Source organism: Salvia hispanica, chromosome 4, assembly GCF_023119035.1.
Source record: "Salvia hispanica cultivar TCC Black 2014 chromosome 4, UniMelb_Shisp_WGS_1.0, whole genome shotgun sequence".
NCBI classification, from domain to species: Eukaryota; Viridiplantae; Streptophyta; class Magnoliopsida; order Lamiales; family Lamiaceae; genus Salvia; species Salvia hispanica.
Window position 1 is genome coordinate 35,173,973 of NC_062968.1, and position 17,086 is coordinate 35,191,058.

General features: G+C 37.1%; 2 protein-coding genes across 2 annotated transcripts; both read left to right on the top strand.

The window, feature by feature from the left end:
• Positions 1–2,564: 2,564 nt before the first annotated feature.
• LOC125222834 (long chain acyl-CoA synthetase 6, peroxisomal-like) lies at positions 2,565–8,873 on the top strand. The gene is given in 22 exon segments (XM_048125672.1): positions 2,565–2,778; positions 2,780–2,899; positions 3,041–3,112; positions 3,215–3,296; positions 3,614–3,719; positions 3,799–3,875; positions 4,224–4,268; positions 4,370–4,456; positions 5,435–5,524; positions 5,628–5,707; positions 5,790–5,883; positions 6,535–6,623; positions 6,727–6,815; positions 6,890–7,019; positions 7,111–7,229; positions 7,446–7,569; positions 7,654–7,740; positions 7,845–7,948; positions 8,029–8,114; positions 8,333–8,419; positions 8,516–8,602; positions 8,686–8,873. Coding segments are annotated over 22 exon segments (2,118 nt in total). The 5' UTR covers positions 2,565–2,620; the 3' UTR covers positions 8,791–8,873.
• Positions 8,874–14,386: 5,513 nt separating this feature from the next.
• Positions 14,387–16,234, top strand: LOC125221938 (F-box protein At1g55000). Its single transcript, XM_048124285.1, has 2 exons — positions 14,387–14,849; positions 15,506–16,234. The coding sequence occupies exons 1-2, from the start codon at positions 14,457–14,459 to the stop codon at positions 15,878–15,880; spliced, it is 768 nt and encodes a 255-aa protein (XP_047980242.1). The 5' UTR covers positions 14,387–14,456; the 3' UTR covers positions 15,881–16,234.
• The last annotated feature ends 852 nt before the right edge of the window (positions 16,235–17,086 follow it).

Here is a 17,086-nt window from a genome sequence, read left to right on the forward strand (position 1 = left end):
ATAAAGATTTCATTTTAGCACAGTTTACTTTGTGTGTAGATAGATAGAAAGTGCATGAGCGAAATCAGCAATGGTCTAGTAGGGGCTTAATTTATTTCCTTTTTTAATTTAAAACATTATGTAAATCATCAAAAAATATTATCATCCCTTATCAAGTCAGAAAATTATACTCTTCCGTCCAAAAAAAATAGGATACATTGTGAATGACACATGTTTTAATGTTTAATTTATAAAGAGAGAAAGAAAAAAAGTAAGAGATAAGTAGTGTTAATAGAATGTGGGGTTCATATTATTAATAAGAAAAAAGAGAAAGAAGAGAAATAGTGTTAGTGGAATGTGAGGCTATATTATTAAGTAAGAGCATCTCCAGGAGAGGTAAATGGAGATATAAAGACATATACCACCATATTTACCTTTTTCCAACAAAAATCATTCTTCAATGGGAGAGGTATTTAAGAAGGTATTATACATTTTCTTATTTTTGAAGAGGTATCTTTACCTCTCCATCAATGGAGAGGTCCATCAATGGAGGGTAAAATCTTATAACCACCATATTTGCCTCTTTTCATGAAAAATCATTCTTCAAGGGGAGAGATATTTAAGAAGGTATTATACCATTTCCCATTTTTGAAGAGCTATCTTCACCTCTCCATTAATGGAGAGTAAAATCTTATAACCAACATATTTGCCTTCTTTTCATGAAAAATATACTCAAATGAGGAAGGTTTTAGAGAAGGTAATCACTTTATGTTTTTTAATGCATTTTGTACTAGTATTATTTTATTTTAAAATAATATATCTTTCTATATACTTTTTTTCGTTTGGAATATATTACTTTTTGGAATGATATTTCACATTTTGAGAAGGTAAATAGATGATATACCTCTTTTATTTATCTTTCTTTATTGAAAATGCTCTAAGAGAAAGTTGTTGAAAATTTTCCTTTTTTAAATATGTTCTATTTTTGTGGATAATAAAAAATGACAAATGTACTAATATATTTTTAGTGAACGAGGGAATAAAAATAATTGACTCTTACTAGTAATTTTTTCTGTTCGCCGGTATTTTGAAGGTATTAAATGAATACTAGTAGTAGATTTCTATTAATGTCGATGGAATTGAAAAGCATCCACAATTTTATGTGATTTGACTTCTTAGGATATGCTTAATGGGAGTCCTCGTAGCCCGCCCTATATAATAGTCATTCACATTTATTATATAGTTCTACGAGTAAAAATTTTCTAATCTAGACATACCAAATGACAAAATAAATTGTTATGTTGAACAAATAATTATTTGATAAATAGAATTCTAAAAAATTACTCCCTCCATTTTGGATAATTTGACTCACTTTGATCGGATATGAGTTTTAAGAAATGTAATGAAAAATGAGTTAGAAAAGTTAGTGGGATGTGGTCCTACTTTTATATATTAGTTTTATACTAAAATATAAGTAGAAATGAGTTAGTAGAATATGAGTCTCTATAGCAAAAATGATAAAAGTGAAATGAGTCAAATTATCCGGGATCGGATGAAGTATATTCCAACTATACATTACTATAAAACTTATTTGTTGGATATATCAACTCATTATGCCATTTGGTATGTCTAGACTAGAAAATTTTTTTCCTTATTGTCCTACCCATTCACGTGCATAATGGGCTGGACTATTTTTTTCTTTAACAACTACTCCATCAATCCCTTATAATTTGTCACCATTTGACCGGCGCGGATAAGACAGAAGAGTTGGTCTAGTCCATTCTCAACTAGCGCTTGAGCGATCGAATGGTCGAAATCATCGGTCATGACCAGCCATCGAACACTACGCGTCGAACATCGTTATTCATGAGCTACTTGGTTTGGGAAACCTCTATGATTCATCTTCGAATTACTAGTGAGACATAAATGAGATGAGAGAAGAGATTGGAGTGAAAGTTGTGCGAATTAAGGTAAAAATGAGGATATACATAGAGTAAAGAGATTAAAGAAAGCATGTTGGCGACGAGACAAAACCCACTTGCAATTCTCGAGATAAAGCAACAAGCAATACTCTTTTCATTTATGAAAATTTGTCATTTATTTCCATTTTTGTTTATCCTAAAAATTTGTCACCTTTCATTTAGTAATCCCCGCTTCCATTAACTATTCTTACTACATTTTATTATAAAACTAATAAAATATATAAAATAGAAATTACATTCCACGCTTTTTGAACTACTTTCATTACTTTAATATCGTATCTTTTGAACCTCTTTCTATTACATTTTAATATCAGGTAATGAGTCAAATGATCATGAACTATTAGGACGGAGGAGCAGCAGAACAAATTGTACGAAAGAGCAACGGATCTGTCAATTATGGAATTAAAAATTGGAAGTTACGACATAACGACCCTAATCCAACAGCTATTTAATATCTTCACCTCCTTTGAATAGCGTGCCCACGTTAATATTTTATTCTCTCCGTATACAAGAGTACATCACTATTGATTTAGCTCTACCGCTGCTTTCTTTTGCATTATTGCACAACTTTCCTCAAATACGTGCTATACTTCACAAAGTGGTATCAAATATTTAAACTATTACTCTATAATTTGGATTACTGACTGATCTAAATTCTAATGGAGTCGAGCGCTGAACGCCGCCTGAGATTGATTCAGACCCATCTCATTCCCGACCTCGATGAATCTTCGTTTCCGATCTCTGCCAATCCCACCGCCGGTGAATTCTTTATCGGTACTTCTTTTTCTCTTTTTTTAATGTTAATTTCAGAGTATCATTTGGAATTCAATAGAGTACTTCATATTTTTTCTTTCATTCAGATCTGCCCGTTCTCCATTGAAGCTTGTTGATAGATTCCCTGATCATCCAGAGCTTGGCACATTGCATGATATTTTTGTGTGAGAATGTTTACCCCTATATGTTTATTTTTGTTTTGGATGACTGAATACACATACTCAGTTTCATGTCTCCAGCTTATCCAGATTGTGATACCCATCCTCTAAAATTTGACCTTTCATTTAATTTGTTGGTGCATTCAGGCACTCAGTTGAAAGTTTCCAAGACTACAAATATTTGGGTACACGCATACGGATAGATGGGACTGTTGGAGAGTAAGTTTATTGGAAAACTTTTGCTTTCTAAAGTCAAAAGGAATAAAATGTGTTATTGACTTTATTACAAGAATGATGTATATATCCTTTTTTTATATGCAGTTACAAATGGATGACATATGGAGAGGCGGGTACTGCTCGATCAGCTATAGGTTCAGGACTTCGCCATCATGGATTACAATCAGTAAGTCAACTTCGTTACTTTCTTTTCCCATTCTATCATTCCGCTTGTGTGGTACTACTAGTTAGTATCTGTATTCACATTCATCCACTCGGACCTTTTGCATATCAAAATACTTCAAAATAAATAGAAACAGAGATTTTTGGGGACTAGACTTAGTTTTTGTGAGGTTCTTACAAAGTCCTAAGGACCCTTTTATCGGCGTATTTTATTTTGTTAGTTCCACCCATTTTCTTCTATAAAAGTTAACCTGAATATTATTTTCTTTTATACCTGAATTTTTCTCTCTTTAAAACACTGACGTATTTTTCCTGGAGCAGGGAGCTTGTGTTGGACTTTATTTTATTAATAGGCCAGAATGGATGATTGTGGATCACGCCTGTTCAGCATTTTCGTACATATCAGTTCCTTTATATGACACCCTTGGTGTGTAGGTGTAAATCAGTTAAGCCTTCTCTACTGTAGTCAATTCCATTGATTTTGTATTCTTCTGATGTATTTACAGGGCCTGATGCTGTTAAGTATATTGTGAATCATGCTGAGATACAGGCCATTTTCTGTGTGCCAAGTACCTTAAACACGGTGAGTCTATTCTTAACATCTCTTTTCAGTTATTGAACTTTTAGGTTGGTTGATTACAGGAATTCTATGGCAAACCGCTATGCATATCGCTAAACACTTGTTTCTCGTTGCATCTTCTGCATATCCTTTTGAGATTGAAAGAAAAGGTCATGAAGATGCCCCATTTTGTATCTATATCTAATCAAATCATGTTACAAATTGAATCATCCATGTCAATTTTATGTTGCAATATGTAAGTTTGCATTTTTCTTATCATGCTGCAACAGAACAAATAGTATGCAACATGTAATTCTCCATGTTATTTACACGAGTCTCCTGATTTTAAATGTCTCTGTCTAAAAATTGCAGCTACTGAGCTTCCTGTCAGAGATTCCTTCCGTACGCGTAATAGTGGTATCCCAATACACATACTTTAATTACTTAAATTTTTGTACAGCATTATTCTTTTCTTCATGTCCTTTTGACCTGTAGTACTCGATTCATGAATGCCACAGGTAGTTGGAGGGGTAGATGAACATCTACCATCTCTACCCTCTGCTGCAGGAGTCAAGCTTGTGTCATATACAAGGTTACTTAGCCAGGTATCTATAATATCTTACGATTTTCTTTTTCTGATGCTATTTTACCACTTCTTTTTTAATACGATGTAAATTTTTGGAGTGTGCACCTTCAACAGTGACCACCATCTCATGTATTGAAATGCACTGTTATGTGTGATCGTTTCATAAATATTCAGTTTTCTATTATTAAGTTAATGGCTAGCTTTAAGCCTTTGATTACAATAGCATTCCCAAAACACCAGTTTCCCTGCTCTGTGAAATTCTTATCTACCGTATGCTGTGCAGTGCTTCAGTTCATGTGGTTCTAAGATGAACCAAGACACTCACATGTATAGAGTTGTGTGTAATATATTATTATGAGGAAAAAAGTGGGTAGAAAAGTTGTTTGCATGCTAGGTGGGCCTGTGGAGTTGATTCTGGGGGTCCTCGGGGAGCTGGAATTAGGAGGAGGGGTCGGGATGTGGTGGTGGTTCAATCTGTGTGGTGGTGGTTCAATCTGTGTGACTGTGTCTAGAATGATGGTGCTGGAAGCATTTTTCAATTGAAATTATTTATACATAGATAGTGATACATTTAAACGCGATGTCTTATTTATCTTGGTTTTTATGCAATGTTAAGTTACAATGATCAGAAAGAGGAGTACCATTATAAAATAAAACAGTTGTATTTGTTTGAACTGTATTGTTCTCCCCGAGAATAGGTAGTTCATTTGTCAAGTTACTTAGGATCATTGAAGATTTGTCATTAGGTAACTACTTTATGCTCACTTCTTTTTGGAACAACAACATTTTACCCATGAATAGAAAGAACTTTTTATCTTAGGCTCTACTTTCTTGCTGATGGCTTCTTTGCCTACACCTAACTCTCACTGGTCCTAATACAGATTCACACACTATCATGGCAGTTGACTTTTTTACCTGATGAAAATTTTTATTTGCTTACAAATTATGGTCGGTTGGTAAAAGGTTGATTATAATACCCTAAAATTGTTGAATTTAGGGTCGCAGTAACATGCATCCATTTTGCCCCCCCAGACCCGAAGATGTAGCCACTATATGCTATACGAGTGGTACCACTGGGACGCCAAAGGTAGGTCTCTCGCTTGCGGTCTTCATATACAACAGTTGAGACCTATTAAAACATTTTTTAAAATGTATTATAGCTCTTCTTTTTACTTCTTTTCTTCCAATAGGGAGTTGTTCTATCACATGGAAACTTGTTATCAAGTGTTGCTGGCATGACTCTTTCTGTCAAATTTTATTCGTCAGATATGTGAGTTCTCTTGGAATATGATGAGTAATTTTCATTCTTGTGATCTCAACCCATATTACGTCTGACTATACATGTTAATCAGTTACATATCCTATCTCCCCTTGGCACACATATATGAACGAGCTAATCAAATCATGTCAGCATATTACGGAGTTGCTGTTGGCTTCTATCAGGGGGTATGTGATTCCTAATTTCCTAGATGTAATTTGTATATTTTGCTTCAATCCTGTTCTGCCTACAAAACCATTGTTTCTTTACTGTTTGCACTTCCCATTTCACCTTACATATTAAAGCTAAAGATTCACATTAGAAAGATAAAATTTCTCTCTTGCACTCCCAGAGACTCTGTTGCTTTCCAACTGCACAGTTGGATATTCCTTGTATGTCTCTGAAGGGGTTCAATTTATCTGAAAGGGATGGGTGATAGGAGTAGGCAAGTAAAAAATTTGGATAATGATATGACCAGATGTTCTTGCATTGCTATCCTCCTGACATGAAAGTATACTTCTACTCCTGGTTGTCGTGATAATAACTTTGATTTGCAACCTCCCAACCTCCTGTTGAGTGAACTGGTTGGAGTAAATATTTTATATTTTACAAATTTCCAATTAGTGGGTCTTGTATACACTAATTGGCTATGGTTACTGTGCACGAGTAAAAGTAGGGGTTTGCAAATAGGACCAGGACACGACATCTGATTTTTCATACGGTGAATGAGCTCGTTGGACTTAAATAATTTTTCTTATGGTGAACTGAGCTCGTTGCACTTGTATAATTTCTTTTATTATTCAGGAGCTTTACATGTGAAGTTGTTTCCTAATTTACAGGATAACTTGAAATTGATGGATGACTTAGCTGCTCTAAGGCCCACTATATTTTCTAGTGTTCCTCGTCTGTACAACAGAATATATGCTGGGTATATCTCTTCAGTATTAAGAAATGATTGCTTTGTACTCTTCTGCTCAAGTGTCAAGGTGTTCTGGTTTTCTATTTCGTATCTTATGTTTTGTTTCTTACAGAATAATTAATGCTGTTAAGTCTTCTGGTGTGCTGAAAGAGCGGTTATTTAATGCAGCCTACAATTCTAAGAGACAAGCTGTAATGAATGGTATGCCATTTGATTCCTTTGTTCTTGTTAACAATCTGTTTCTAAATACTCATTCATTTATATCTGATTGTCAGGTCGAAAACCATCACCTATGTGGGATAGGCTGGTATTCAATAAGATAAAGGACAAACTTGGAGGCCGTGTTCGTTACTTGACTTCAGGTGCTTCCCCGCTGTCTCCTGATGTGATGGAGTTCTTGAGGGTGTAAGTTAAATTTCTAGACACTCCAGTAGTCAGTGTCACTCAAGATAAGTTTCAGTATTCACACTTCTGAAAACATGGCTTCTATGTATAGGTGTTTTGGCTGCCAAGTGATTGAAGGTTATGGCATGACAGAGACTTCATGTGTCATCAGCACTATGGATGAGGGTGACAACTTAACTGGTCATGTTGGTTCTCCCAACCCTGCATGTGGTAAGTCATTGATAGAGATTTGGATATATCACATTATAACGCATATTCATCCCATATAATGTGGCAACTGGCAAGGATTTTATTCATTCTTGGTTGGAAATATTTTGTAAAAGGGAAACAAGAAAGACTATGCTAATACTTACTTTTGTATTTTTTATTTCAAGCTTGTTCTAGAATTTGACACTTATGCATCAAACTGGTTTTTCATGCCTCCAGAAATAAAGCTTGTTGATGTTCCTGAAATGAGTTATACCTCAGAGGATCAACCTCATCCTCGCGGGGAGATCTGTGTCAGAGGACATATAATTTTCCAAGGCTACTATAAAGATGAAGTTCAGACGTATTCACCTAACACTTGGAATTTGAATTTTCCAGATCATGTTTGGATGTTAAAAATGTTACTTAATCTTGATTGACTTTACAGGAGAGAAGTGGTCGATGATGAAGGTTGGCTGCATACAGGAGATATCGGACTATGGCTACCAGGTGGGCGCCTCAAGATTATTGATAGGTAAGTTATCATCTGTTAACCCTCCAAAACGAAAGAGAAAGGAACATTCTTGTGATCTTGTTCAATACCACCTGGGTCACATAGTTCTTGTTCACTGTCGACAGGAAAAAGAACATTTTCAAGCTGGCACAGGGCGAATACATAGCACCTGAGAAAATCGAGAATGTGTATGCAAAGTGTAAATTTGTTGCACAGTGCTTTGTGTACGGTAAGAAAACAATATTGTAGTACTTGTTTATTAAGTCAAGTTCTCACTTATTCATTCAGCTGAGGAGCCTATTTTTGTAGGTGATAGCTTGAACTCCTATTTAGTTGCTGTGATCTGCGTGGATCCTGATGTGCTAAAGGATTGGGCGGCATCAGAAAACATTAAGGTAATGAAGCCAATGCTACTGGTAACTATCACTAAAACTTTTGTTGTTCTGAAACTACTATAAGCTTATTTTGATCAGCTTTCTTCAGTGGGTTCTGCCCCTTTGTAAGAGAAAAATAGCAAATAATCTCTGAATAAAATGATCGATAGTTGGAAGTACTGTCACTGGTATTGCTATCATTCTCCCTCAGTAACTTCCATGCTAAATCATCTGTGCAGTATGATGATTTAGGACAACTTTGTAACGATCCAAGAGCAAAGGCTGCTGTGCTTGCTGACATGGATGCTGTTGGAAGAGAAGCTCAGGTATTGTTGTCCTTGTAGGTGTTATTCGGTCAGCAGGGCTTAAAAAAATTAGACTTCACCTTTGGTTAATTAATTGATGCTCTTGTTTTGACACAGTTGAGGGGTTTCGAATTTGTGAAAGCCGTAACCTTAGTGCTGGAGCCGTTCACTGTGGAGAATGGCTTGTTGACTCCAACCTTTAAGGTAAAATTGTGGTGGTGTAAATAAAAAGGTTTAGTTGAAGTTTGATTGATTTTGTTGTAATTTTGGTGGTGCATGTGTATCAGGTAAAACGGCCTCAAGCAAAAGCATATTTTGCGCAAGCAATAGCAGGCATGTATACGGAGCTTTCGACAGCTGATCCAACCGGGGCTCCACAAAAGATGTTGTGACACTCTTTCTACATCTTGTACCAAAATTTGAAACTCTTCATCCAATCTCTACAATCTCAGTTTATGCATTTTTGTTTGGTTCATCTGGGGAGCTTTAATCTATAGATTAAGTCGGCTTTGTGTGCTGCAACTTGATTTGTGAATATATTCATGTGAAACCAATTCACAATTAATCGTATCACGAGGAAGACTATTAACCAAAAAAATCGAGGACTTTCAACAAATAAAAAATAAATTAAATTAAAATAACTAGAAAAAAAAAGGACTTGGGAATCCACAGCAATTATGCACGATGATTTTTGCACACGGAGAGATTATACATGCTTCATTGATATACTTTAAAGTTAAGAATGGGATATATTTTTATGTACTTTTATCAAATGGCCTACGTGTATGGATATTGTTGTCCGCTTCTACACATTTAGATATTACTATAAAAATAAAAATGATTAAAGTATTTTTATTGAAAAATAGGAATTGGAGGTAAAAAAAACTTTTAAATTATATTTGAGAATTTTCTTTTGATATGAGATTAAAAATTCATATTTAATATAATAAGTGAAGAAATAATAAAATAAAATAGAATAAAGAGTAAAAGTAATTTCAAAAGTAAAAAAATGGATGTAATCTTTTAGAGCATCCACAATAGCGGCTAGCCCATCGGCTAGCCGATTCGCGTCGCTAGCCGAATTATTGAAATCGGCCAGCCGCGAATCGGAAAAAAAATCGGCGTGGGCTAGCCGATTTGAGGGCGTTGGCCGCCATTGTGGCGTGCCGATCGGCCAACGCCAATTTCTCGTTTTTTTTTTATTTTTTTTTAAAACCTATATATACGCGATTTTAGTTTCATTTTCATTTGCACCACTTGTTTTTACGAGTTTTTCTCTCTCTAAATTTCTATACAAGAGCAACATCGAGCGATGAGTAACGCAGGTGGTAGCAGTGGTGGTAGTGGTGGTGGTAGTGGTGGGGATACTGAGGAGTACGAACGGCGGATGAACGAGGCTATGAAGGCCAACATGAACCGCGAGCTAGAGCGTTACATACAAAGGGTCGAACAGCAGGCGGTACCTCACCCTCCACCGGTTGTCCACCGCCGAGCAGTGATTGATCGGGATCACGTAGCTGTTGGAACATATATACTAAAAGCATTTTTCGAGTTTATTTTGAATTTGATAAATTGCTTGTATATTGTAAACACTCTTCATTTAATGAGAATAATAAATGTTTTCTTCATACTGTGTATTTTACTTTAATGGGTATTGACCGTATTTAATTATATATTAAATTATATAATTAAAGCGGCGGAAAGTAAAATCAGTCTAAGTCTTCTACATTGAAGGTTGGGTCGTGGAACAGGTCATCACAGTAGGTGGCCCAACCGGTACCTTGTAGAAGTAAAACTTTTTCACAACTTAGATAGGCTTTGGCTACCTATCGTGAAAGGTTGCAGTGTCCATCCGAAAAGTCGTCTTTACCTTGAGAATAACTAGTGACACTGGTGTGGTATAGCATTGAATGGATCTAAAGTATAGACACGTCTTTGTTGCTATCTACTGTAAGACGATGTCTTGGAGATTTAATATTTCCTAATCTTTGTATTAATATAGGACACACGTTATTTAATCATACGCTGCTTTGACTTATCAATAGGTGCGGGTTTTTCGTAACCCAATATTCCTGATATCTTGGGTAGTAGTAATTAATAACTAGTATGGTGTCAGTTTTATTATTACATTGATTGTGTGCCTGCGTGGTTTGACTATATCCCCAAGAGGTGTTCGAGAGAAGTTCTATTATTCGGAAACCCGGCCGTTTTGGATTTAATCCAAGAATAAATAGAAAAGGAAAAGTATATTTTGATATACATCTCGTACTAGACAAACTCTTGGAAATAAAAAGATATTAATTAATTTAAAGTCTATAGCAGACTACAAATTAATTAATGGATATAGAAAGTCTTAGACATGGGAAATAATATATTAAAGAGGTTAACCCGGATTGCTTGTAATCACGGATTGGATGGGCGGTCAATATTTCTTCGATAGTGGCACAAGAAATATTCCATTGGCCTTATATTGAATTATGGGTTATAATTTAATTAGTAAAGAAGATCCAATTGGGGAGGCCCAATCCAAGCCCCATAGATCCCTAACCTAGCCCATCATAAACTCTATAAATAAGGATGTAAGGAGAGGAGACAAATACACATTACACAAAACCTAAACCTAGCCTCCAAGCTTGCAATTTTCGAGCTCCTCACTAATAGGAGATTTCGAAATTTGCATAGTGTGTGCAATTGGTTTTTCTTGTCTTCTCCTTCAAGTTCCTTATAATTTCTAAGAGATTCCTCCCACAAGGAATTTAGATCTATAGAGTTAAGGGTCATAGGCTAGAAGATCTTTGGTCTTGCATTCACAATCAAGCTTCAAGATCTACACGTGGAGAAGTAGCAAGCCACTTCGATTCTTTGGAGAATCATTGTTGTAAGTGCTGGGGTTTGGAGCCCCTTGCACAGCGGAAGACATGTACAAAACAAATAAATCAGATACGGATCTATTTGACCGATTATGCGATTAATCAATTCACATGTTAAACAGATAATTGCATGCTAGAACGCAAATAATTCATGCTCATAGAAAGTAAATCCTAAACATGAATACTACGGTTTAAAGTTACCGATTTGATTCTCCAAAGAATCGACGATTGCTTGCGCCTTCTCCACGTGATGATCTTCAATACTAGACCACAGATCTTCTCTCTGGTTCCCGAACTGTATCTCGATATTAGGGTGGGCTGATCTTATCAAAATACTAGGACTCGAATAAAGAAGACAGAAGAAATCCTTTTGGGAATAGGTGAAGAATTCGAAATCCTCCACAGCTGGAGAGTTCAAAATTTTCGAAAATTTTGAGAATAAAAATTGTGATCATTCTGTCTCCTTTATTCTCCTATTTATATTAAGTTCCTTTTGGGCCCAGACAGGGATCTATGGAAGGTTTTGGATATGGGCTCCTCCAATTAGTTTTTTATTAATTAAATTGAACCCCAATTTAATATAAGCTTTTAATTGGAATATTACGAGCAGCCACTACAGAAGTAATATTGCACTCCCCATCCAAATCCGAAATTACAAGTAATCCGGGTTTCCACTTTTATTATTTATTTCCCGCGCTTAAGATATAAATGTCCATTAATTAATTAATGTCTGCTATGGACTTAATTAATTAACATCTTATTAATTCCAAGAGTGGACTTAACAAGAAACACTTATTTATTATTCATAGAGTAATAAAACTCCAACTGGCCAGTTTTACGAATAATAAAACCTTGTTCGAGCTCCTCTTGAGGACATTATCAAACGAGACTCACCTCGCGCACGATTCAACATAATAGCAATCCTAGCACCGCTAGATATTATTCACCACTACCCAATATATCAGGATTATTGGGTTGCGAAAAACCCGCACCATTTGATAAGTCAAAGTAGTGCATAATCAATACCGTATGCTCAATGCTAACGTATGTAGATTAAGAAATAGTTATTTATCAAGACCTAGTCTTTCAGTAGATAGCATAAAGACACGTCTTGCTGTTAGATCCATTCAGTGCTATACCACACCAACGTCATCTTATTTCAGAAAGGCTTAGAAATAATCGGACTGACATTGCAACCTTTCACGATAGGTAGTCTAAACCTATCTAGGTTGTGAAATTCTTCTTTGTCTTTTGCAAAGCATTGCATAGAACCGAACTGTGTTACCTTAAAGTGGACGACGCCCACAACCAGTCTACTAAGCAAAAGATTTAGACTTTGTTTGCTTCTTATACATTCAAATGTTTATAAAACATCTTCTAAATGCACAAGCAAACACAATGTAATAATATACTGATTCTATTCGTGCGAAACTGCTCGAATAATACTGAATCGTGTTAAAAGTGGATTATAGAGTTTTACGCATACAAGCAAGATTCTATTCGAGCGAAACTTGCTCGAAACATGCTTTTCAGTATACCAAACCTAACAGTAAGTATTCAACATCATAATTTAATTTAAATTATGTGATTAATTGCGCAATAATATGTCTCTACATGTTTTAGCATGAAATTGAATCGACCCACATAATCACCTAAATAGATTCTTTTGTGGATTTATTTAATTTGCAATTTCCGTTGTGCGATTATCCCCAACACGTAGCTGCACATCAGCGGCTATATGACGACTACTTCGCTCCGGACCCGCGGTTTCCAGCAAACATGTTCGAGCGGCGATTTAGAATGCGCAGGGAGTTGTTTATGCGTATCGTTGACGCTTTGGAGCGTCGATATCTTTATTTCTGCTTCAGGCACGATGTGGTTGGCGAGACCCGGCCACACCCCTATCCAAAAGTGCATGACGGCAATCAGGCGGTTGTCCCTATGGAGGCGCGCGAGACATGTGGGATGAGTACCTCCACATCGGTGAGACGACGGCCTTCTGGAATGTGCGAAGTTTTTACGTCGGGCGTGATTCAAATTTTCGGTGGACGGTACCTTCGAAGCCCTACCCCCCAAGATTGTCGGGGATCTGATGTAGATGCACGGGGAGCAGCATGGGTTCCCGGGATGTTAGGCAGCATAGATTGTATGCATTGGGAGTGGAAGAAGCTGTCCAAGCTGCACTGAAAAGGGGCCTACACGACCGGCTACAAGCCTCGAGGCCGTAGCGGTCACCGGCTGTGGATCCGGCATGCGTATATTGGGGTAGTCGGGTCGAACAACGACCTCAACGTCCTCAACTCATCGCCCCTCTTTAACGAGAAGTGTCAACCGTCTCATTTGTGGCCAACGGCAACCGGCATGATATGGGCTACTACTTGGCGGATGAGATATACCCTATGTGGCCTGTCTTTGTGAAGACGATCAGGCACGCGGCGGATGACAAGAAGGCCTACTTTGCGGAACGGCAGGAGTCGGCGCGCAAGGACGTGGAGCGCGCATTTGGTGTGCTCCAGTCTCGATGGGCGGCAATTAAGGGTCCAACGCGTTTGTGGGATGTCAAATGCGTTTGCTGATATAATGTACGCCTGCATTATCATGCACAACATGATCGTCGAAGACGAAGGCGTACAACTGACTAGTTGGGCCAATGACGATGAAGCCGGTCCAAGCCACGGAACGGCCACCCCTAGCGTACGACGTGGGGTACCTCACGATGAAGTCGGCCGCCTCCAGGAATATGCCGACATGCGCCAAGTGGATGCTCATATTCAACTCCAAAAGGATATAATTGAAGAGTTGTGGGCACGGAAGACTGCACGGCGATAGTTTTTTTTCTTTATTATGTAATTTATTTTTTTAAATGAATGTATTTTTTAATGCAATTAATGAATTTTCCCGTATATGTCTCGTAAATTTAATTCCGTAATTTAATCGTAAATTTAATTCTGTAAATATAGTTATTTTTGAATTATTTTTATTGCGACTATGGCTGGCCTAAACTAGCCTATTTGAATAAAATGATGATGTGACGGGTAGATTTTTTAGTGCCTTATTCTTATTCTTATTCTTACTGTGTGGATGCTATTAAAGGTCATGTAATGTCTGAATCCCACTAGAAATCTACACCCAAACCGAAGGCGGAGAAACGCACACGAACAAAATTGTCATCCGCACCAAAACTTTTAATGGGCTGCTGCGGCGACGACGACGACGATGCACCAGCGCACGACCTCCTCCAGCCGCTGTGTTCCTCATCCTCCGCCGACACCACCATCTCGCCCCTCAATTCCAATTTCTCCGCCCTCCTATGCAAGGATACTCTCCGCGCCATACTCCAGAAGCTATCACTCTCCGATCTCGCCCGCGCCGCTTGCGTCTGTCGCCTCTGGCACGCGGTAGCCTCCGACAACCAGATGCAGATTCAAGCCTTCATTTCCCCGTGGAAGCTTCGACACATGGTCGGAAAACCTACCTCTAGCAGCTTCTGGAGAGACAATTCCCTTTCCAAATTCGCCATCTCTCACCGCCTCTCCCGCAGCGATTCCATTGCTAGCCTAGCTGTTAAGTACACCGTTCAGGTATTCTATGGCTGCGAATTGTGATTATGCACGAACCCAGTCAATATGATTAGTTTAGAGGAATACGATTACCTTTACATTTTTAGATGTTATCTGATATATGAGGTTAAAGGCCAGTCACTTATGATCAATTTGTGATTGAGATTCCTGAGAATTTGTGGCTTGAGACAAGCTTAAACTCCTAATCTATTTAACTGTCACAGCTGTGAAATGCTTTTGAACTTCTAAATTTTCTTATTTTTCTTGTGTTTATGAAATGAAAAACATTGATGAAGATGTCAATGCTCAAAGGTTTGAACTTTGAAGCAATATATAGAATCCCACACTGATCAAATATATATCACTCCAAGTTCTGTCATCAGAATTGGGCTTAATTTGTGTTATACGAATCACTAATGATAGTTCTGTTTGTTGGTCTTGTTAAATTTTCTTTTTCTCCTTAGGTCTGAGATACAGTGTATTATAAAATCCAAAGTTTTTATGTTATTTTAATAAATGCTTGGTTTGTTTTCATGCCCATATCAAATTACATCAAGATATGCACTCATTTTTTCTTTGCTGAGCAGATGCATTCATCTGTACAGTTCTTAGATTGATTTACAAGGTTGTAAGACTTTACACTGCGATGAGCATTGATGATTATCCAACCTTGACAGGTTATGGGCATCAAGCGCTTAAACAACATGATGAGTGACCACGGGATATACTCCAGGGAGCGTCTGCTGATCCCTGTTAGCAACCCAGAAATACTCGTAGATTCCACATGCTACATAGAAGTGGACACTCATGCAAAGAGAGAGGTTGCGGTACTGTATCTAGAGGGTGGGCCTGACAGTAATCTGAATTCAATGCTGCATAGGCTGACCACTGAACGAGGCAAAAAAAGGGTGATAGACTCATTGAAGAGGAGCATGCATGTCGATGATGGCACTGCTCTATACTACTTATCCATATCGAATGGTGATCCTAGAGCCGCTCTTACACAATTCTCTGATGATGTGCGCTGGGAGAGGCAGGTTAGTCTCGCATAATCTGTAATATAAAGCGGTGTGATACTGTGTTGTGCTAGCAACAATCGACTTTGCATTACTGGGATTCATCGGTGTTTCAGTATATATAGAATCCCATTTACCTGGATTGAGGAATAATTTTCTTTATCTGAGCTAACTAAGAAGCTTGGGGAAATTATTCAAAGTTGTGCTTATATGTATCTGCTATTTCATGTTCTCATAGATCTTGTCCACATATGTAAGTTGTGACTCTTGGTGTGTATGTACTTTTAACTTATACATCGATTTGTAAATAGTGATAAGCTCGTTCCGTACCATAGAAACTGCAGTTTTTTTCTGCAGTTTTCTGAATTGATGATTATTTACCAGACCTCATTTCTATGTTTTTAACTGTTACTTATTCCCCCGTGATAACTTGACTTTAAAGTTCAAATTCGTGGTATGAGAAAACAAAATCACTATTTAAAACTGGTGCAACTCCATCAAAATTAAAAGTGCAACTCCAAAATTTCTCCATAATTCTCAATGTTGCTTTGCATGAACAATTAAATATGTTGAATTTTAGAGTACAGTATTTCGCAATTTGAAGAAAAGCTTTTAATTTTTCATATGCAAGTGTTTTGAGCTATTGCATATCGATACCCCAAAGGCCCAAACTTTATAATGTTGTTGCCACTCAAGTTCGGGTATTTCTGCAATTGGACTAGGCCAATATATATAAATACCACTCCAGATAAGTAAACTTCGAAAATATAGGCTATAGAGTATGAATATTAGATAATGAGTTCAAGATGATAAGCTTTTGAATTGAAATTGAGAATGGAAATTTTAATTTATACTAATACTCCCCCCTGTCCCACAATAATTGTCACTCTTATTATGAGCACGAGTTTTAAGAAATCTAAAGGAAAATTGTTTGGAAAAGTTAGTGGAATGTGAGACCTATTTTTTTATATTTTGGTTTTGTAATAAAACGTGAGTGAAGTGAGTTAGTGGAATGTGAGACCAATTTACCATTTATGGTAAAATGAAGTGTGACAATTATTGTGAAACGGATCAAAATGGAAAAGAGTGACAATTATTGTGGGGCGGAGGAAGTAGTAAGGGTACTATTATATCCCTTTATTCTCATGTGGATGCTTTGCTAGCACCAACTTGCAGTAACGGCCCCTTAGTAATTATGGATCCAAAAACAAACACATGCATATAATCAACTAGAAATTATTG